Source organism: Pelecanus crispus, chromosome 1, assembly GCF_030463565.1.
Source record: "Pelecanus crispus isolate bPelCri1 chromosome 1, bPelCri1.pri, whole genome shotgun sequence".
In the NCBI taxonomy this organism is placed as follows: Eukaryota; Metazoa; Chordata; class Aves; order Pelecaniformes; family Pelecanidae; genus Pelecanus; species Pelecanus crispus.
The window spans coordinates 137,798,221-137,821,958 of NC_134643.1; the positions used below are offsets into that span (position 1 = coordinate 137,798,221).

At 39.3% G+C, this 23,738-nt stretch overlaps 1 protein-coding gene across 1 annotated transcript in view; it reads right to left on the minus strand.

The window, feature by feature from the left end:
* Positions 1 to 389: 389 nt before the first annotated feature.
* Positions 390 to 23,738, minus strand: part of PHEX (phosphate regulating endopeptidase X-linked) — a 109,068-nt gene continuing 85,719 nt past the window's right edge. The window contains exons 16-22 of the mRNA XM_075720467.1: positions 15,394 to 15,448; positions 12,098 to 12,165; positions 9,903 to 10,033; positions 6,817 to 6,882; positions 6,620 to 6,724; positions 4,147 to 4,223; positions 390 to 492 (exon numbers count right to left, since the gene is read on the minus strand). Of these exons, the coding sequence (XP_075576582.1) occupies positions 390 to 492; positions 4,147 to 4,223; positions 6,620 to 6,724; positions 6,817 to 6,882; positions 9,903 to 10,033; positions 12,098 to 12,165; positions 15,394 to 15,448 (605 nt within the window). The remainder of the gene's footprint in view (positions 493 to 4,146; positions 4,224 to 6,619; positions 6,725 to 6,816; positions 6,883 to 9,902; positions 10,034 to 12,097; positions 12,166 to 15,393; positions 15,449 to 23,738) is intronic.

Genomic DNA, 23,738 nt, shown 5'->3' on the forward strand with positions numbered 1-23,738 from the left:
TACCCCTGCAGAGCAATAGATTAAAACTGGATTTTTAGCATTTACCTCTTGCTCAACTATAAATCAGGAATTAGAATTGATAATGGCAGTTACTGATCAACAGCAATGCAACTGCAGATTAACAGGAGTAGCTTTATGGATAAAAGGAGTTCCTTTTTTTAATTATTAGTAAAGAAAACCTATCCTCTCCTCCTATTTCAAAAGTTTCTATGCTCTGGATAGAGAGTGATTAGATCCATGCATGTTATCAGCATGGATAAGAAAGATGATTTGAAGTAACACCTCTCCAGATTGCAGAACATTATTCTGAAACTCTAGCAGTGGGCTTGAGCTCAGGTGCGGCAGTTCACATTGCAGACCTCTCTCGACAGAAGACCTGGAAGGGACATCTACCACAGCCGGCAGGATTCTGCCCCTCGGTTCATCGTCGTGTTTGTTGGGCAATTGAAAGCTTTACGGAACTCTTCAAAGTTGCTCATGGCACCAATAACTCTGCAAAGAGAAAAGTGATCGACATGCAGATTGCCTTCTGTTAAATACTACAGGCCTGTAAGTGTTTCAGTGTGCTCACTGCAGGTTGAATTCTCAGGCTTCCCATATCATTTTTCCACAAATAAAACCAAAAAGTTCAGAAGAACTCCCATTTAAAGTTAATGTGAAGACAATCTTGTTTCATTCAGTGCTTTGAGAAGCATCTTACTTTGCTAGAAACTCAGCCAAAACCAATTGCCTTTTGTGGATACTATGTCATTTAGAACCATTTTCTAATCCAACCCTTGGCAGCAAAGGTGGATCAGCGATAGCCATGCATGGTGGAATTCTTCTTCCAGCAGCTGCCAAACTGCTGCAGTCCAGCAGGCAGGAGCATGTAGGCATGTTGTTGTGCTGGAAGTGATTTGATTTGGCTCAGGCCAGCCGGCTTCGAGTCACAACACCCTCTGCCCACCCACATACACACGCCCACACACGCTGGCTCCCTGGGACTTTGCAGCCTGAAGCTGGTGGGGGGCGGGGGCAGGCAGAGCCTCTCTTACTGGCCAGCTCAGCTTTACACCAGTGAGCATCTCAGCTCTTTTGGCAGTTTGGAAATAGACTTTCTGAGGCTTCTGCCCTGAGCAGCTCCCAAGCTCTCTGGCTTCCACCACAGGTGGTGGGTACTGAAAGAGCAGCACACCCCTGCCTCACACAAGCTGGACGATGTGTCTGCATCCCAGACTGGCACCTTCAGGCATAGGGGAAGAGCTCGCTCTTTGTATGCAGCCATCCTTGGCTCCTGCTTTCATGTCTGTATTATTTCATGCTGTCAGAAATTATTATTTTACCATTGCTAGATTGGGATTGTGGTGTTTGCTGATTTTTCCGATGCTTTTAAGTATCTTGGAATTTACTAACCTGAAATTTTCAATTGTATTAAAGTAAACAGCATCCTGAGTTAAAAGCAGAAAAGTATCTACTGAGATATTAATTGTATGCCTTTCCACTCTCTTTCTTATGCAGTGGGAAGGCATTTTTCTCCATTGCAGACAATCAGCTTCTCAGCGTAGCTCAGCATGGTGGAAAACATTCTTATTACATTGATTACACTTTCTGTGGGTAAGAAAATTAGCAGTGAGCTGGTGCAAAAATGTCTAAAGGTCAGTTTTATAGGGAGAATTGCAAAATTATGTTAGGCTTCAAAAAAGATACACAGCTTTACTGTAAAAACATTGCGAATACATATTCCGGGACCAGAACAGCAAAAGCTGGTCATGCAGAACTGCTGCTGAAGTTGGTGGGAGTTCTGCCTGCCATGCCAGGGATTTCACTCTGAAATCGTCATTCAAAAATAGTGAAGACACATGCTAATACTGAAAATCTGCCAATTAAAAATAAATAAAACCAGAATCTAGCCAGCAAAAGATCTTTTTGTGTCCATGCATGTGACTTTTCTACCCATGGTTTGATATTGCCACACATTAACTGTGGAATCAGAGTGGGCTGTCTGGACTTCATCCCACTGAACTACATTAGAGACACCTTCCCCTGAACGGATCACCCTGGGCTCCCTTGGCTGTCAATAGAAAGATGTACCTGCAGAGTCTAAGCAATCCAAATTTATTGCTTACAGCAGGATTACATATATATATATATATTTACATATATATACATGTACAATTTCAAAATGCCTATTCTTTTTTGACTGTGAAGAGAACCTGGGGTGACTAGCTCAGATGCACACACCTATGCTCAGGATACGTGTTGCTCATTTCTATCATCTTTTATAGTTATTTTTTATAATTACTTAAAAAAGGGCTGTTTGGGCTTTTTGGATAGCAAGAGCTGTCAATGTTGAAACTAGCTGTAATGCTGTTATAATGGTCTTGGGACATAAATGAAGCAAAGTTGGGGGAAATAGTACACTTTGTTAGCCCAGTTGATATGATTTCCAAGAAGAGACAAGCACCACAGTTTCTGTTCAGGTCTGAAACAGAAGCCTGTTCTGAGTATCTCACACAAAAACTAGGAAAACATTTTGTCTGTATTTTCTAGACCCCAAATTCTTCTAATCTTCTCTGGAATTTTCTTTCTTAGCCTGATTCCTTCATGAGTTTTCTTCATGAATTCTCTATCCACAGGCTTCCTGGTATGTTTTGTAATTTGCACCATCTCATGAAAATGTATCTATGTAATGATTCAGAATATATAAATATACATATAGGTAAATAAATCTGAGGACTTTAAAAGGCAAGAGATGGCTATTTTACCAAAATCTTAACAAGAGTAGGAATTCTAAAAATATGTTGCTCTGTAGGCTAAAGATGGGCCTGATACTCCTGTCCTCATTGTCATGATGTACTTTCAATCGTTAAAAGGCATGCCGATTTGCATACTGCAGTAGTTTTACCCTAGCTAGCTGGTGTAACAGGTATTGCAAAGGTACAGTAGTGCAGGTTTCAATGCAGAGTACAGAAGTCTACCAAGAACAAGCATAAATGTCTGCAATGCTAGCTTACATTTAATTTGTGTCATCGTGTTTCCAGTTCCATTATTTCTTAACCCATTCTGGTTATAAGTAGCCCAAGGTGTGTTATGCATGCCATGTTTGTATCTTCAGCTTTGGCATGGCCGTGTCAAGGGAATATGTCAAAGTACCTATGAAGCAACCTCACAACTCCCCTGTGAAGGCAGTGTTGCTATTTTTACTTTACTAAGAGAGAACTGAGGCAAAGTGGGGCTCATATCGCCTAAATTTAGCTGTGGAGAAGGTGGGATCCCAGCTCCCTCTTTAGTCAACAGAAAGCAGTAGGAATCTCCAGAAGGCAACTAATCCCATGTATTGGAGACACCTCCGTTATGAATCAGCTGGTGGAGTTAACACCCTTTCCCCAAACACAGAGGTAATGTAGCATTTGACTGAGGACAAACACACAATTCTTAGTTAAGTAAATACAACCAACATGAATCCCAACAGAAAACGACTTGCTTTTGGTCACACAAACTCTGTGGAGAAGCAGAGAAATAAACTCTGGCTTCCTAATTCTTACGAAGTCTTTAAACCTTCCTCCTTTTCCAGCCTTTCCTTCTTGAGGTTCAGGAGTGTCTGTGGTTAGGAAAGCCTGTGGGAAGCCCTTTGGGCAAGGACACAGACACGACGCTACAGCTGGGCTACCACAGCTCCTTCAAGCAAAGTGTCTCTTGAAGGGCAACTAAGAGTTCAGTCTTGAGCTGAACTTAGAGGGCGTGTTTTGCTTTGCATTATCAATATAATTCAAGATACTCACTTTAAAGCTTTTAATTAACTTAGGCAGATTAAGTCAAGGACCCTCCTAATAGTCATTGTTTTCTAAAGTACAATTGCATAGAAAAGAAGTGATAGATTAGACATTTTAGATACTCAGGCTATGATTATAGAACATCACAGGGATCAGAATGTGTTCTGGTTCAGCTGCTTTTGAAGGTAGATAAAAGCCCCTCATTTTTGCAGAAGAGCATTTGTAATAGTGAAAGGTAAGCTAATAAAAACAGTTCCATTTCAATCTAAGCCAAAGAGCACAGTCCGATTTTGTGTTTGCTCTTAAACCCCTCTTAACATGCTAAATTTCTGCACTTGTCTGCTACAGTGATTGATTCTGTATGTATACCGAGTAAATACATTATTTGCACTACCTGAACTGAGGAGGGCTGTGAGCTCCAATATATATTTGCTCTCTCGCAGATTCTGGTCTAAAGGAGTTACATCTTACCTAATAAAAGATAAAAAGCAGAAATAGGCACGTTGTCTGGGATGACTTTGGAAGTAAAGTAGAATGTAATGTCACTGTTCTTAAGATGCCTATTACTTACAGAATGCATGAAATAGAAAGACACCACAAACTCCTATTTTGTTTCGCCTTTGCTAACTTGCAGTTTTCTGTTAGTATATTCTCTTGTTTTTCAAACCCCTTAATGGATCCAGTCTCCACCCACTGTTATTCTCCACCCACTCATTCCCATCGTCTAATCATAGCCACTTTACTCATTCTTTTTTTGAGGTTCTCTATAATTGTAGCTTGCTTTGCAGCTTGTGCTACAGCATCTCATGCCTTAATAATTACCAAGCATACTTCTTGGTCTCGAAGCTATGTAATGTGTATAAAAGGTACATGTAATGATGCTTATCATCCCTAGAATTGCAGCTATATTATCTGATACATTTGTTCCATGTTGGAATGTCAGTTTCTTTTGAAATTACACATTTTTCAAGTTTCCATCAGTGGTCCCAAATTCACTATTCCTAATACAATACTTGACCCAGTTGTAACTGACCACAAAACAGGGTAGAGAGAATATTTGCACAATTAAATAATCCCTCTTATACAGTATCCACTGCATGAAAAATCTCATTTAAGCAGCCCCTACCTTACCTAAGCCCCTGTCTTGAATGTTTCTTATCGACAAAATCCTTTAAGCCAGTGTCGTGGTTTAACCCCAGCCAGCAACTAAGCACCACACAGCCACTCGCTCACTCCCTGCCAGTGGGATGGGGGAGAGAATCAGAAGGGTAAAAGTGAGAAAACTCATAGATTGAGATAAAGACAGTTTAATAGGTAAAGCAAAAGCTGCGCACGCAAGCAAAGCAGCACAAGGAATTCATTCACTGCTTCCCATCGGCAGGCAGGTGTTCAGCCATCTCCAGGAAAGCAGGGCTCCATCACGTGTAACAGTTACTTGGGAAGACAAACACCATCACTCGGAACTTCCCCCGCTTCCTTCTTCTTTCCCCAGCTTTATGTGCTGAGCATGACGTCATATGGTGTGGAATATCCCTTTGGTCAGTTGGGGTCAGCTGTCCCAGCTGTGTCCCCTCCCAACTCCTCGTGCACCCCCAGCCTGCTCACTGGTGGGGTGGGGTGAGAAGCAGAAAAGGCCTTGGCTCTGTGTAAGCACTGCTCAGCAGTAACTAAAACATCCCTGTGTTATCAACACTGTTTCCAGCACAAATCCAAAACATAGACCCATACTGGCTACTATGAAGAAAATTAACTCTATCCCAGGCAAAACCAGCACAGACAGGCTGCCCATAGGATATGTGAACTTCAATGCAATTTTGTCTGGTTGAAGACAGCCCTTGCAGTTTGAGTGAGTCTGTTGAGTGTCTTAAGCTCTGTGGAAACAAGCTGAGCTCAAGGGTACCTGGCATACACTATTCTCACTGTGCATGTGCCTCCCCTCAGAGAGTCCACTGGACGTACAATGCCTGCAGCAGTCCTGTAAGACCTCCAGATCTTCCAGTGGCTTCAAAGTTTTCCTGGAGAAAAACTGACACAGTGTAAAACTCAGCTCAGCATAAATGACAGAACTGGAGTCTTTTCATTGGTCAATATTGTCAAACTTAAGTGGCCATAAAGCCATACACTACTACACTGACTCTTGGCAGAGCAATGATTTTCAGCCAGGGTTGGTTGCATTGGTTGCATTGGGTTCTGTTTCTTCAGTTTTAGATGAATCATTCCTTCAACTGGTGCACAAAGTTTTATAGCCCAACTTTTACTCCTCATATAGGGAGTTTGTCCCAACTCTCTTAACCAAATAAATAATTTCTCATTCTCTCCCTTGTTCTACAGGTTTTTATAAAAAAACTTCACATCCCCTATCAAAGTTTTACTACACCATATTTAGTGTACAGCAAACAAAGATGGGAAAAAATAAGATTTTCTTCACTGCTGCTTAGTTTCCTTGACCAACATACTCAGTAACAAATAGTGATGCTACATTTCCAACAGGAGTCTGTGGTGGAAGCAGTCAGGAGCTGCTGCATATGACAAGCACCAGAAAACCGGGAAGCTAAAACAGAAAGAGGTTAAGGAGTCAATAATGTGCAAGAAGAGCCTTGCAGTGGAGGTAAGCAGCAAGAAGAAAGAGAGCTGCCATGACAACACTGTGCAAAACCAAGAATAATTTCAGCAGTTCTGGAACCATGACTAGATAGATGAGGGCAAAGAAAGAGAAAAGAAATAACAGTCATGGGAGAAGAAGTCTCTGCTTATACCCTTAAAAGTTTGGGTTTGGCTGGTGTAGACTGTTGAAAAGAAGCAGTCTCATCTCTGCACTGTACATTGTGCAGGTTAATAGGGACTTGAAACACATTTGTACTACTCACATGAGCATAACTCAGAAAGAAAAGCTGGTTGTGTGTGAACTCAAGGCCTGGCAGTAAGGGCTCTTCTTCCCCTCCCCTCTTTTCTGCAATCCATCTCCTGTACGCCTGATAAGAAAGAGATTCAAAGTGCCTTAGAGCTTTTTCTTTTTTTTCTTTTTAAAATAATGCTATGTTTCAGATATTTTTCATCTACTTACCCTGAAAGCCTCTCGCAAACCTCCATTATCTGCAATGTTTTCTGCCAAAGTCCTCTTGCCTTTCACCTGGCAGAATGAAAGAACATCAGTCATTTGACCCATTTCTGAACTTCCTTCTTGATCAACTTCAAGGAACAGGGGAAAAAATAACACAAGGCAAGAATGACCTCAGCCAATTTCAACCATCATATCTCTGGTTAAGAAAACTGGGTTTCAATGTGAAAACTGTCAGTAAACAATTCTCTGTGATGAGTTATCCTGGCTCTGGTACTAGATCTCTGTAGCACAAAATGTAGTAGATAAAATGCACTCAAGAATCCAGTCCCTGATCTTTGATCTGAACATCAATAATTTTCCCCTGAAGACTGTTTTGCTCTGGTTACATGTGAGATCCAGTAGCCCCTTTCTTAAACTTTTATCTAAAAGGTTATATCTGTTTCTCTACATAACTCTTTATACACTACTGGGATGATAAAACAACTTTTAAGTCATAACATAATACAGCGTAATTAAAAATAACTGTCAGAGACAGAATTGAAATTGATAGTATATTCAGTGCTCTAAAAATATCTGCAAAGAAGATTGACGACATGTTTCCCCAGTATTGATTCCAAGAGCAAGAGCAATAGCAACAAGAATATATTGTGAGAAGCAGTGCTATCTAAACTTTTTGAAAAAGCCAGTCTCCTGGTATTACCAAGTGCAATATCATTATGAAGAAACCCTCATTTCTGCAAGAGCAGCATTATCTCTGATCACCTAACCTACCAGGGTCTTAGTGTTATCAAACTGTATTTGTAATTAAGCAGTTTTACTATCTACTATGCCTCGAATGAGCAAGGTAATTAAGCACATTTTTGAGGAGACCTCTCAAGGTCAATGCTGTCCTGCAAATCCTCAGATAACAGGCTCTCCCATGTCGCAGGGATGAGTATAGGAGGGTTGGAGTCAGGACCCACCTTAGTTTCAGGATGGTAAAAGCAGGGAAAATGGGGGAGAAGAGGTAAAAGGACCTAGGGGATACCCAGCTAGGTGTGCACAGCCCCATCACTCAGTACAGATGAGCACCCTGACTGAACCCAAGGTATCTTGCTTGATGCAAGATACACCCAAGGGTGTAACAAAGGAGAAATGGGAGCAGTAGAGGAAAGTGCACCCCTTTCCTTCCAGCCCTCCCTCCCCTCAAGAGGCTGGAGATGGAGGTAGGAGAGAGGTTTTTAGGAGGAAAGATGGTGGGACACCAGGGAACATGCACACACATCAGCTGGCTTTTTTTCTGGTCTACCTACTCACACATTTTTCTTGAAATGGGCTTGTAAAGTAGACTGATTTAGAGCATAAGATGAGAGTAACAAAGCAGTGGCATTTGGGCTACAGGTCATTTTAATAAGTAGAAGAAGTTTTTCTGCTGATCTCAGGTCAGGTTTCTGAGACTACTCTGTACAGACAGTTCATGACAGGGCTCAGGGACCATGATAAGCCCTTTATTTGATCAGATGATTTTATGTGATTACTGCACTCTGAAGCTATTTCTACATCCATTTGTCTCTTTCATTATGCTTCTTTTCTGGAGATATTTTTATTGTAAACTGAATGAGAAAGAAGAAGAGTAAATAGGTTTCTTGATCCATGTAAAATATTCATACAGGGATGAAAAACCTGCAGAATATACAAATATTGATGTAAATGGCAGGCAAAAAAAAGCTCTCTGTATGCATAGCTCTTCATACAGAAGCTATAAAATATGGCAGAAAATACCAAGATTCTTCTTGTATCATCTGAAAAGTGCTTTAGTTTATCCCACGGAAATAGGAGGAAAAAGCCCTACAGATGACAAAGCTGTGGGTAACAGGATCTCTCTAGTAAGCCCATCCACGGACTCCAAAGGCAATAACTACACTGGAGGGAAATTCAGATCTACCCCATCTCAAGAGACACTGTAGAAGGTAAGGGGGATGGCCAAGCCAATGGCAGGAGCATGGGAAGGGCTCAGTCACAGCCTTGGGAAAGGTTTTAATGACCTTCTTTAAGTGGCATTTTTGTATTGACAGTTTTTGTCCTACAGATATTCGACAATGAGCCTGAGAATTTTTATTTGTAAATTAGCTCATATGAAGTACTTCAGCTCTGAGTTGTTGGACTTCAGACTGGACTACAGCATGGCCTTGTTATCTCTGAGACTAATACAAACAGCCTGGGGAAGGTGCTAAAATTATTGCTAAGCATTCAGTGTGACCTTTCTATTCTTTGAAAGGCCAAGTTGTAATTGTATTTCTGATTCTAAAATGTAAGTAGAGGTGGTAGAATTGAGTAGGGGGTGGGGCATGTGTTTTTTCCTGAAAATTAAGATTCAAATCGTGTCCCAGCCAACATTACTGGAATTTTAGCTATTGATTTCGGAAGGTCTGGGATTTGTCTTATTTATCCTTCATTTTGGACACTTACATAATGTTCAAATTTTCAGGCAAGCCCATAACTCTGATAGACAATGAAACAGAAACCATTCCTTTGCACTTTCTTTCTCAGTCCTTTTCTATGAGCTACTGCTATCATACTTCCTTCATTTGAGATACAAATTGGGTCTGCGTGCATACGTGGAAGAAATAGAAAGAGTTGAATGAATGTGAAATAAAGTAGGGTTTATGCATCCATTTTATAGCTGTAATAAATAACAGGCGGAATTGCTAAAGGAATCTATAAAACATGCTATTATAGTCTTCTTTTTAAAAAGAGTGGCTGCTCAGTTTTCATTATGGAACATATCTTCAGAAGACATTTAACATGCTCAGAGTAATTAGATAGGCCCTGCTGAGTGGCTTCATCTTCTTCCTCTGATTCCAATATGATGTGATGAGAAGAAGTAGTTTAACCCTGTCACCAGGCTGTGGATAGTGGTATTTGACTGGACTAATCAAATCTGACAGACAATTTTTATCACAATTATTCACTCCAAAAAAAAAGATTTGTTGTGAGAAATGAAGCTGGTAGCCTAATATCCCAATAAAAAAAAAACTTAAAAAAAAAAAACAACCAAAAAACCCCAACCTTAAAGCACTACTGCTTTCAATCACTGGTGTTTTACATACATGTAAGCCAGCTCTTTTCCAGTAGTAATTGCTGTATTGATTAATCATGCATTTTGTTTTCTCTTTAAATTTTTCTTCAGAGTCAGTTGTCCACCAAGGGTCTAAATTTCCATTTTTGTCATATTTCCGACCTTAAAAAAGAAAGAAAGAGAACAAATGTTTTTGTAGAAGAAAACCCCATACTTTTTCAGTTCTGGAATCTGCACAGAAATGAGAGGTAAATGTACTCATGCAAGTGTGTGTACAAAATGGATAAGATTGATGCGCAAAATCTTGATCCCACTCAAGTCAGTGGTGACAAACTGACATTCTACTTATTGTCACAATATCCATTTTCAGAAAAAAACAGTAATGACTAATGAGTGCTATAGTACATTTTATAATTACATAATGCAAGAGACATATGAGATTTCTTGTAAGTATAATTGTATTTTTCAACCTCAGCCCATATGTCTTTGATTCTGCAAACTGGACGATAACTGAGTTATTATTAATTAATTATACACTTGAAAAAAAATCCATTTCACAGAAACTTCTGAAGTTTTCGTTTTTTGCCTTGGAGCAAAACCAGAACATTTGAACCCTATTCATGGAAGAAGGAGAATACATACATCCTATTCCCCAGGCTGACGGTTACAGCAATGGCTGATGGAAGATTCAGCCTCAGGTCCCTGCTCCCTCTCATTTGTAGGAGAATATCTAATCTCCATCATGTCTCCAGCTGGTCAGAGAGGAACCTAAGTTTGCTTCCCTAACCAGACAACTATCTCTTGCCCAGGCTCTTACCTTCCAAATATAGAAATAAAGACATCTCTAGGGAATTTGTCATCTTGAACAGGACAACAGACAGGGAAAAAATAAAGAAATAAAAAGATGAAAGAAAATATCTTCAGTACTTGGTATCATGTCTACTGGCTGCTCTCTACCTCTCTTTCCTGCAGCCATAATGAAGAATCAAATCACAGAGCAAAGCTGCATCCACATGGGCACCTAAACTTGCTCTCAAAAAAGTCCTAACATGTCTTGTGTCTATCTTTCCACAACAAAAGGCTATATAAGACCTGACTGCCAGACTTTTAGGAACATTGGCTCAGCACTGAAGACTAAGTCCAGGTCCTCCACATCACACTGCAGGATGAAAAAATCAGCCAGTACTCAAGTGCTGTAATATCCTCTGTAGCAGCGCCTCTTAACCATGCCTTAACGATTAACTCAAATGAAGGTCCATTCCAGAAGCCAACTTTATCAAATCAAACTATATACTCAAGTGTGGGTGTACTTGCTACACCATAATCTGTATGATATGGAAGTGGTAAGGCAGATGGGAGTTTATAAAGAAACATTCCACTATTCAGGAGTGTTTGCTTATGCAAAATGTTGTGGAGCAGCGCCAACAGGATACAGGGGTTTCCTTTTATTTTTTAAAAGGTATTCAAAGTAATGCAACATAAGCAACATAGCTTCAGTTAGGCAGTGAGCTAGAAGCCTGCTGTTCCTTAAACTCCCCGTATTTTCAGTGGAAAGAGGATTCTCCAGACAATGAGTCACAGTGGGATGTCAGTCAGACACTCAGAATTGCTCCCTGGAGGAAGAAGTTTGTGTTTCTCTCTCAGGAGCCTGATTTTAAAAAGCACTTTACTGAGATAGCCAAAGTTAGACAGTGGTAATGACCCACTCCACCCAGGTTTTCAGGTTAGTCAGGTTAGTTTGACTTTTTCAGACCATTTCTTCTTTCTCTTTTTTTTTTTTTTCTTTTAATATTTTGCAATACATTTTCTGTTCCACTTTTGTTCCAGTATCATCTTTTAGTATTTGTACGTAATTGTCTTCTGGAAAAAGTAAAAACTGAAATGAAAAGTTTTCTTGGAAGTAATTTTTATCACTCAGAAGTTATCCCTTTGCCCTTCCCACTCCCCCCAACCAGGTTTTTCTGAATCTTTTGTTGATTTAGTTTCTATTCAAAATGATCAGGAAGTGTCAAACTTGTGGTATTCCTTACCAAAAAAAATCCGGTTCAGACAAGAAAGATTGCATGTAAATAAATAAAAAAATACAACTTTATACTTTTTTTCACACAATTCAGCATTGTTAAAAAACAAAACAATTAAAAGGTAAAGCATATACAATTCAGCTTTCTAATCTGTCAACTCTGTTAAAAAAAATATAAAGTTATCAACATATGGACAAATACTCACCATTGCTATCAAATCCGTGAGTAAACTCATGACCAACAATTACTCCTATGGCACCGTAGCTTAATGACCTGTAACACAAAGAAACAGTTTCCTCAGAAAGTGTCCACACTCATGAGCATCAAAGACAGAAGACAGAAGAATCAAACAGATTTCTACCTCAGGAAAGATCATTATTTATTTAGCTGGTGGTGGGGTGTGGAATGGCACTAAAAATCAGACCTGCACGCTTTTGACTTAAAGTTGTCCAAAGTCTGAACATTAAACTCTTACTTGTTTTAAAAAAACCCAAGTTTTATATAAAACTTTAAAAAGCATCATGATGGTTCACTCTTCTAACCAAATCTCTTATTAGCATCATATGGGCTCCAAAATGTCTCCTTCAGCTGACTGCATTGGGTGTATTCTAACTGAGAACAGGACAAAGTTATAGGTGAAATTATTCTCTTAGCATCATCATGAAAAAAGAATAGATCAAAGGCTGAAATGGTCTTCTGTAATGCCAGCTCCAATCATTCTTCACTGGCATGCAACAGACTTGCAAATGACTGACTCTAGTTTGTAAAGCATTAAGCAGATCTCCTTTCCATTTTAAAAAGAGAGGTCATAAAATTTCCTTGCACCTGCACAGGAATAGGACATGATCTACACTCAGATCTAATGTACCTGAGAATCCTAATAGAATGAAATATTTTGTATTCCTGATTGACAATTAATTATTTTTTCCTCATTATATCCAAATAACCATGCATCTGGGAGAAACAGGGATGGCACTGGGAAAGGTTCAGGGATTTTTTATATCAAATGCAGTGGATATTGCAGCAGGAAAGTGATGTACTAAATACATCTTTCATTTGTTAAGTTGTTCTTTGTGATTTTAATTATTTCAGTTATTAAGATGCCACACTTCAAAGCAGCTTATAGTATTTCTAACACATTGTATTGAAATAGGAGAAAGGCAGAGGGTTTCAAAGTAACATGTTATTACTGGACCTAATGATCCATAGCACACTAATTGCTTATCTCAGTCATGCCCAAAAAGTATTATATGATTTAATTCCCACTGCTCCCATGACAATCCTTCACTTTGTTTTTTTCTTTACTGCAAGGTAATTTGCATATGATAAAAATCTTCCCTACTGGTTGTTTTTTTTTTTTTCCCCCAAATACTATCACAAACCTTCACTAAAAAATGCTGGTTAAAATTACACATTTCACCAATGGAAGTATCGTCCTTTTGTGTGACAAATTTGTAATCTTGTGTAGCACACAGTGATAATTATCCATACTAAATGTACTATATCAAACTTGTTTTCCACATCTGAAGTAAAGGGGTTATACAGGATCATTTGCAGCTGGAGAAGTATAAAAAGAATGGCACAAAACATGTAAAGAGGTCAAGAAGAACCAATAAGCCCTATTACTAAATACATCTTATTTTTCCTCTAAGGTTCTTAGTCACCACGAGTGGCAGGGACAAAGAACAGGTTGGTGCCCGGGCACTCCTAGGGCTTTCCCTAGCTCCAAAACATGGGGTGAAGTTTCAGGTCAATTTTGGCCTTTGCTTCTGTGAACCCCCTTCAGCATCTTGTCCAGTTCAACAACATTTTTGCCAGAAATGCTCCCAGCTCTGTTCATGCCCTTCACTTCTGGTTGTACAGCTGGACAGGGATGGAGGGGATTAGGTGCAGCCCAACAGGTACCATATTAGCGGGGAGATTTCTGGGACTGGGGAGGCTCAGTGGACTGTAAAAAAGCTACCTACTCAGGTAGTTTGAGGTCTCTATTTCAATATATCTGGCACTGAAGACTCAAAACTATGAATGATGGCATTTGAATGGTATTTTATTTTGTGTGCTAACTTAGCTTCCCCTTACACAAACAGATGCCACTGGTTGATAATGGTTATGCTGGAACTGGACACTAAAACGCCACTAAATGTTAAATATTTGCTAAATCCATTTTCCAGCAAGTGCTGATGACTTTTTGATGATTTTTCTGTTCCAGTGCCATACACTGTTTCTTTTAAGCAGACAGAAAACAGTTCCAGAATATTTCAAGGACAAAAGAAATCTGTTGTCTGATATAAACCAGCTACATTTGTTTACTAAATTTCATTTTGATACGTACTCAAGCAAAACCAATTTAAGCTAAGGTAACCTTTAAAGAAGAGAAATGAGCAAAGTACAATTCTTTGAAAGAACCACAATTTTATCGCTACGGCAGAAGGTCAGGGTACAGAGAAATCTTTTCAGAAAGCAAAGCTGGAAACAGGTCTGCAATAACCACAGCAGAAAATAAATTCACCTTAACAAGAAAGGACTTTCTTCTATCCCCAATTACCACTTAGAAAGTCACCTGGCTCATAAGAATTCTCTCTGAATGCAAATTCATTTGTTCCTAAATTGAATGTGTCTCTCCACATAGATTGCCAAACTTCCTGTTTACAAGGACACATCCAGATTGGAAGACAGCAAATCCAAAATGTTCTGAAAGTTTGATTTTTTTTAACAAAGATTTATTAATGATATGTTTGACCAGTAACTGGCTTTATATAACTGCAAAATAACTTTCAGAAACTGCCATCAGAAACTTTTCATGGTCTTAACCTGCCCTAAAATAGAAAGTTATTGAACTGCACAAAAGCAGTGATTTTTCAAAATTAAATATATGACCCACAATTACTCTTTCTCAGCTACAGTAGCACATGGGCCTGCTCAGCTAATCACTTATGCACATGGAGATATTCTCACGCACCTCAACAGGCGTAGGCGAAGGCCCACAGTTAATCTTAGATAGTAGCAGAAAATGAACAGTAAACTGGTAATAAATGGCTTCTCAGGGTATTCAGTTCTGTTCAGGAAGTTTTAGTTACCTGATTTACAATTCCTTTTAATACCTGCCATGTGCACACTGCTGCATCTGCATGCTATTGCACTGAAACACTTCCACTCAGGTGCACTTAATTAGCAATTCCTGTGAGAAATCAGTCATCAGTTTAAGACAACAGCAACACATACAGCTCCCAAGGGTAAGAAGAGTTATCGCACAAAGGAGTAGTTTTCAAAGTCTGTTTTTTCAATAGTAAAAGCAGGGTGCAGCAGGGAAGAACACACAACCCAGGGGCCAAGCTTTCCCTACAGAAGGACAACACAGTATTCCTGTGCACTACCTGTTGGTCACCTTCAGCAGTGTAGCCTTCTTCTCCATGCCCTCCTCTTTGTCTATATGTATTTCCAATACCTTTCTCTGTTATTCCTCATTTCCAGGTGTATGAGATTCCCTGGTGCAGTACTTACCTAGGATACTCTGTTCCCCAAAAGAAAGGCTTTTGTAGTTCTCCTGCTGGGAATCCTGCAAAAGCAAAAACAATAATAGTGAGGTCCCTCATTCAGTACAGCTGAATAACTGTCACAGGGCCCAAAGGTTTGGATTTTATGACCTTTTCTGTTTAGTTTTGGAAGGTTTTGCTAAAGAAGCTTTTGCTCAGGTGGTAGTTTCAGAATGGAGTAGAGAGGATCTTTGAGAAGAAGCAGAGATCCTCCCTCCTTCAGGACCACAACAGCAACAAGATGCTGCACTGCAAGGACTTTATTTTCTTCCATGGCTACACATATATCTGTGTGTCTAAGCACATGTGTTCCTGTGAAAAAACACCTAGTGTTTCCTGTGAAGAAAACTATTGGATTTCCCTCAGATGTGTTGACAGATCAACAGACAATATATAGGTAAAATACACAAGAATTCGGAAAGTGGTAGCTTAGTGAGGTTTCAGTGCAGCAAGACACATATGAAAGCCATAAAATGTAAGCCTAATTCTATAGTCTATGAAAATCAAAGGTAAATGAACATACTTAGGCACTTTGGTAAAGGAGAGCTGTAGAGTCTGTCTAGCTACAGGAATTATCTGGCTGCTTCTGGAAGACTAACTAGTTGCCAAAAACCTGTCAATGGAGATACTCTAGTGAGTGATGATCTACTGATGTTGCACACAGGAACCAAAATTGTTCCTCAAATTCAGTCACAGGTCTATTTCTAATTTCTGGATGGCATTTCAGTGCCATGATTCTGAAGACAGTGGAGCTGAACATGGTAACAGTTTAACAGCCCAAAGAACTGCTAAATAAAACAGACACCTACGGTCAAAGTTTTTATATGCTGGTGAAAAGTGTTCATCCTTCCAGGCCCAAAAGTGGAATTTGATGTCTTCATGTCAGGAATTCTCATCTATAAAGCATGGGCATACACCTACTTTGAAGGTTACCCTACATGGACATTGCCTTGTCAAGGAAGAACCAGTTTCCTTGGGTGATTTGCTTGCTTTCCCAGGAATCTCTGCTTCAGCTTATGGGTCTCTCTTCAAGAAATCACCTGGCCACTCAGATCAAAACAAAAAACACGTTCACTTGATTCTTACCCTATTCAGTTTTTTTGTTAATAGATAGGTCATGTATTTCTTTTTATCTGAGATAAATTGTCAGGCAGGATTTTTGTCCTTTCCTTACAAAGTCTTTAAAGACAGTATGCTGAGTGTAATTCATGTCAAATGATGTGGCAGGTGGCATGTCCTCCTGGCCTGCCCATGTACTTTTTTCTGCTCCTCCCTGGTTGCCTTGACTACCTATTTGTAATTAGCTTACAAAAAGTGTGGTTTTCAAAATTATCTTCTGATTGTTTTTTTCTCTTACTTCTCCAGATGTTGTTTTGTTGTTTCAAGCATGTTATCATTTGCTTTTCCACTGCTACAAAACACAATTGTACTTATGTCAAGGACAAAGTTTTCCTGATCTAACTCTCTTTGCCTCCCAGCGCCCACAGAAGAGTATTTACTATGTGTGTTTTTAAATATCTCACAGCAATGGTACACTCACGCAACCTGATGAAAATTGCTTGTTAGTACACTAAGTTAAGAGCTGGTTTTAAGAGTTGTAAATCTAGTCTGAACTATATTGCCTGGTTTTCCTTCCAGATATTGAACCTCAGGAAAGCTTTTTGGACATGACAAAGAGACCATTTAATGAAGGAATCACTAGGGTCCACTAACCTTGAATGATCCTCTCCCCCAACAGCAGATGAGAGGAACTGTGGCCGAAATGAACAAATGAGCCCATACTGAAGAAGGTATGAACCAAGGTAGAACAGTCACCCCACAAATCATGTTTAGGGATCACACAATCCTGTGTGCCTGTCACCACACCAAGAGGCTATCAAGATCTTGTAAGGACCTGCAATTATTTTGTCCAGGTATAGACTTGTGTAGTGAATTTGCACTTGTCTGTATGCCAGGTAGGGGTAATATACATTATTTACAGCAAACTAAGTGCAAATCTTCACTCAGGCTCATCCATCTAAGAAATATAATATAAAGGTGTCTTCATAGGACATTGCTGAAACACAGTCAGAAGTGAGTTAAGCCATGAGATAAAATTTTCACTGAACAAGTCATGTGAATTAACAGGAAGAAGCTCCCATCCTGAATCCATATATCAGGTTGATAATTATTTTACTCAAAGTCAGGATCCATTTTAGGTAAGACATGCCTGACCATAGAGCTTGTTAAGGAGTGGTTTCTGCTTCTGGGCAGCTGTGTGAAACACCTTTGTAGTTTCACTGCACTAAAGGAAGCTTAGGAAGTATTTTCAGGCCAAAGCAGAGTCAGAAGCCACTAGAATGTAACACACATTTAAGAAAAACTCAGGGAACTGGAATGTATTACCTACAATAGAATTTTTTTTTCTTTTTTAAAGAAAAAAAAAAAATCTAGATTTGAAAGTGATTCTTGGGCAGCTAGTAAAGAAAAGGTGTCCTGTTCTCCAGAGATTAGTAACACTAAATGGGGGAGGGTGCTTTTCCACTGTTGCAACACTAGAAGGAGCAGATTGGGAGTTGGCAGCACAGGGCATCCCTCTGTATGCAATGTGTCCCTCAGGCAAGAAGCAACCGGATCATCCTTGGAGGGAACAAGGATAACAAAGTCCTAGACCTAGAATCTCCTTGAAATTATAACAGGAGATAGATCACCTGACAGTTTCTTATTTTGTGCTGTTTTGAATCCCTCAATTTAGGCAATTTCCTTGTGAAGTCTGTTTCTTGCTTGCTTGGCATATTGTACCTAAAAGAATTAATAACAAAACTCAGAGAGCTCATAGTAGGCTGTAGAAGCAATAAATACTAATGTGATTATTTATATGCCACTAGAGTTCAAGCAAGCAAAGCACGGATCTGGAGGAGTAAGTCAGCCAGATGTCAGAGAGTTTCACATCTGAAAGAGTGGATACCAATACTGGGAAGGTACTTTAAGCTAACGTTTCACCATAAATTCAGCCTGTAGTGCATCTTTTCATGCTTTCTCCCTCTATACAGCCCCAGAAGAGGGATATGGGCTGAAAGGCTCTCTCTCCATACACTTTATTGCTAGTGCAGGCTTGGAGCCTACACTTGAGGCCATTACTCACCAACAGCATATGGTAAGAAAACTGTGTTGTCTTGTTACAGACCCCACACAAACCCATCTGCCATATGCAGGACCTGCACTTGCAGAATCTGCCCTGCCTACCTTCTTACAACCTACCTACTTTTGGAGCAATGTCACAAGACTTGCAGCATCTTTCTGAGAGAGGCACTGGTGTCACATGTCACAAGAGCACTGGAGGTCTGTGGACAGCTGAGTTCAAGCTGTCACAGAATAGCACTGATACCCTACATCCATGCGTCTTACAGGTGGCAAGGAGGGACAGCCAAGCTAGATCATCCTCCAGATGGACTTTGCCACTGATCACAGCACTTTAGAGCCCAGCAGTTCTGATCACAGCCCTTTAAGCTTAAGTTCAACCAGTTTTCAGTCCACCTGACTATCCACTTGTCTAGCCCATTCTTCAGCAGTTTGTATTTGGGAATATTATGGGAGACAGTGCCAAAAAGCTTGGTAAAATCAAGATGAATCACATTCACGGCTCTCCCCTCATTCACCAAGCTAGTCATCTCATCATAGAAGGCTGGTCAAGGAAACTGTTTCCAGGATTTACTCCATCATGTACACAGGGACTGATGTGGGGCTGACAAGCTTGTTGTTCCCTGGATCTTCCTTCTTGAAGATAGGAGTGACATTTCCTTTTTTCCAGTCCTCAGGAACCTCCCCCAATCACCACAACCTTTCAAAGATAATCAGGAGTGGCCTCACAATGAGGTCAGCCAGCTCCTTCAGCAATCGTAGGTGCACCCTGTCAGAGCCCATGGATTTGAGTCTTGCCCAGCCTGTTTAAATATTCCCTAACCTCCTCCTTCACTGAGGATAAGCCTCCTTGCTCCAGACTTCCCCTCTGGTCTTAAGGGCCTGACATTCCTGAAAGCCAGCTTTACCAGTAAAGACTGAGACAATGAAGGCATTGAGTACTGTGGCTTTTTCCATGTCATTTGTCACCAGGTCCCCTGCCCTCATTCAGCAGTGGAACCATATTTTCCCTAGACTTTCTTCTGTTGCTGCTACACTTGAAGAAACATTTCTTGTTGCCCTTCACACCCCTCACCAGATTCATCTCCAGATAGGGTTTAGGCTTCCTAACCCCTGTGTCTTGACCCTTGAACAGTGACTCTTTGCTGAACTTTCCTCATACTCACCTTCCTGCTCTGGAACACAGGGGCATTTCAAGCAGTAGAGTATATCTGGCTTCCTTCAAATATTTCATCCTGAGTTTATGCTGATCTTGAAGGTCTGACAGCACTCTTTGCCTGCATAGGACTACTTTTAACTTCATTGAAGGCTTCTACCTTCATTTTATCCATTATATCAATTTTCAGCCTCTCTCCGCAGCAAGGTGCTATAAAGCTTCTTAGAATGCATTACAAATTTGAAACTTTCCCACACACACACTTTTACAGGGGCTTTACTGCCATTAATGAATCCATATACCAGCTAATACCTTTATGGTATTATACACATTTTGCAGATGAACGACCTAAGACTCAGTGTAATATTGTTACTTCACCGAGGAGACACAAGCAATCACACTTCATCTGATAGTTCACTGAAATGATGCAGACTAATTATGGATGAAGTAAACTAGAAACACATGAGATGGCTCACCAAATCATGAGGAAATTTGGAGTTCAAATCTAAATATTAATTCAAATTCTACAGTTCAATTGCATTATTCTGTTATATTGCATGATATTTTTAACTGAGCAAGACAAGATCTAGTAAAGCCTTATTCCAAGTCAGTGCATTTACAATTTCCAATTATTAGTTGGTTTGTTTAAAGCAACTTCTGACAGGCTAGTGAATCCAGTGTATAAATAGTGGATATGGGAGACAGCTGTGATAAATTGTGTGATATACAGGGTACTCTGCCGATTTTTGTACTGGCAATTCTCAAATGTGTTTAAAAGCTGTAACTTGTTTTTGAGGTGTCATTGAATCAATTCAGATGGAGAGTTTTAAAGGGATAAGATATAAGCAGAACACTAACTGCTGGTCAGTAAACAAAGGATATTGAATTCACATAAGGGATTGAACATGAAGTTGACTAGGGTGTTGGTTAGTTATCTAAACACAGCACAAAGGTCAGTATACATTTCTTTAAAATGGTTCCACAGATTTCTTTTTGGACAACTGAATCTCTTCCCAGTGCCTTTTGAGGTGACTTTGCATGTCCTGCTTGGGCTCTAGCTGCCAGTCTTAATGGGCAAAGGTCTTCTTCAAGTTCTCAGGTATGCCAGACATGAGGAAACATATTGGATGCTGTAGAGCATCCCAGACAGCTTTGAACACCTACACATAGATGGTTAGGATCAAACTCTCTGCCATAACATGGACCTGAATCTTATGCTTAATTTCAAGTTTTATCCTGTGGACAAAGAGGACAGAAAACATAAATTGTGTAAGGCACAGTAACTGTTCCATGTCTTGCATGAGTACAAAGCTTAACTTTCTGAGGAGTAGTGAATAAATTCATTCACAGATAAAGAGAAGTGACGGTCTTTAAGCAGAGAACTCAGCAACCTTTGGTTCAATTCTTGGCTCAGTTTCTGCTTCACCTGACAAGAGGATCTTTGCTGCTCATGAAAAAGAGAGAACCCATCATTCCCCAAACTCAGTGGGGCAATGTGAGGAGAAACACCTGATGGTTTGTGAGGGGCCAAGGAATGCTGTATGGTAAGGGACTAGGAAACATGTGAAAATACCTGTTTTTACAAGAAACTTTAATCTTTATTTTCTAAAGGAAACAACTCACTAGATTCCCCAGAAAAAAAGAAAAGAACAAAGAACCTCCTATTTTATACTTTTATTGGTAAAAATTTTAGGATGAAGAAATAAAAAAATGCATGTAAGGATCATGCATCATCTCACTTGTGACCGTAGTTAAGTAAGAGAGAATACCAGTCATTAGTAAATAGGGAAAATTGAAAATGAGGGCTTACTTAAGAACACTTAAAGCTTACTTAATAACAGGGCTTAGAAAGTGCTCAGTCCAAATCTGTTATGTTCATTAACCTCCTGGAAACTAATGGCACACTTGAAACTACTTCATCAATAGCCTTTCAATTAGTCCAGTTCTTAAAGGAAGAGAAAGTACCCCTATGCACAGTCCCCTCATCCTCCCCCTGCCTCAGCACCATGTGTTGTTTGCCAGCACTTCCCTGGCTCCTGGCAAGATAAGAGTTCTCCCTTGCAACTCACAGTATCAGCAAGATGCCAGCATCAATATCTGCATGCCACTTTTTATAAAGATAATTACTGGTTAATATGAGCTCCCATCTCTGTTTTTTTTCTATTAATGCTAATTCAAATGTAATTTTAAAATTCTATTTTAGATTGTATCTTCTTCCTGTAACATGTAATGAAGCTGCTCTCTAAAGAGGCCTCTTGACTTTCACTAGAGAACTGCAGTACAAGCACAAATGACTTAGAAGAAGCATGGATATAAACTTACAGAGATAGTATCAACAGTAGTTAATTGTCCAATACATCTATTCAAGCTTACACCTCATGAGTGCGTTGCTTATATTTGCCTCAGTTCACTGCAAATCTCCCTTTCATTACTGTTCACAACCCACAAATGTTACTTTTTTTTATATATTCTAGAGACATACATATTTACACTTGGAAAGACAATTAAATACACCAAATGTCTAATGAGCAGTTCCCTTCTTAACATATTCAAGGGCCAATATTTTAGTGTTGTAATGAAATAAAACCTTTTCATCAACAGAATTATGCTAGCATACTTTGATCATCACTTATATCTATTTTCAGCATGTATTTGTTGATTGCTCTACAGCTCATTAAAATAAAGAGTCTTTGGGAAAGCGTTTTTGTGCTCCAATGATGATAATTAAAAAAATAGTATTCATGCTGCTTAGATTATGTGAAGTGTGCTTAGATACTTTTTTAGAATCTAAAGGCTATGACATGTACCTGTTGTCTTTGTTAAGTACGTATAATTGAGGGGAAATTGACTAGCAAATACAAAGAAAATTGAAAAATGATTCAAACTAGAACTGAAAAATTATTAACAACCATTAGAAACAGGCATGGTTGTTAATCTAAGACACTTTGAATTATGGAAAAAGAGGAAATAAATAGAACTCATGTACAGAGGACATTAGGAGTGAACTTGTATAATAATAAGATAAATTATATGTACCATATTTTATAACTCTGCTCTTTGCAGCACATTTTACCTTGATATATCTACTTATTTCTCTTTTGGTGATATTAATAGAATTGTTGGCCATTCAAGTTATCAATAATTTAGTAATGAAAATTAAATGAAGCAATAGTAAACATAAGGATGTTTGCACTAAAATGCAGCAAAATTTGTTACAGTCTACTGCATATGCAAGTTTTGTCTTATTCTCCCAAATTTAATAATTTTCTAAATCATCTAGTTTCTACTCGCTATTCATTTTCACTTTTAGTGAGGAAAGACTTTTTCTTTCAAGTAACTGAGTAAAGAAGTCAAGTTAAAAACACTAACAGCTTGCCTGTATATGAAGATTGCATGGACTTGTATGGAGATTGCAGTGATTTCTTGTTTCATGTTTATGTCAGTGATAAAGACCATAGAGACAGAAGAATTTATAATCATTCCATCAGGTGTGTCAGAGACGTCCCTGTGCTCTGAGTACAGAAAACAAAAGCATATTCCTAAAGTTCAGAAGTGATCAGGAACTCCACGTTCTCCTCCACTTCTGCAGGTACCTGATGATAACTTTTTTCAGAACCCATGGTTCAAGGCACTGATGCTGCTTTTTCTCTAAACTCTTTCACAAAGCCTTCAGTGACTAATCAAGTTTGGAGTTGCTGAGGTTATGCTGATAACATCACACAGTACATTTCCATTTCCAAGCTGGACAGTCTTAATTTTTAGAATCAACTTTGGAACCAAGTATTTTCCAGTTAATGTACAAGCTACTTTCCAGAAACAATTGTTATTATGCATTTTAAAATTCTCATTTCTCAGATTCTCCTTCTTAGTAAACTCGGTTACCAAGAGCAAAAATAGATGGGCCTTGAACACACTAAAATCTAGTTTGCTCACTGAAGAGCAGGGGCACTCAAGCAGATGAAGAGCCTATCTGGTTCATTCTCTTATTTCCAGCAGTGGCCAGTAGATGTGTAGGGAAAGAGCATCAGGCACCTATC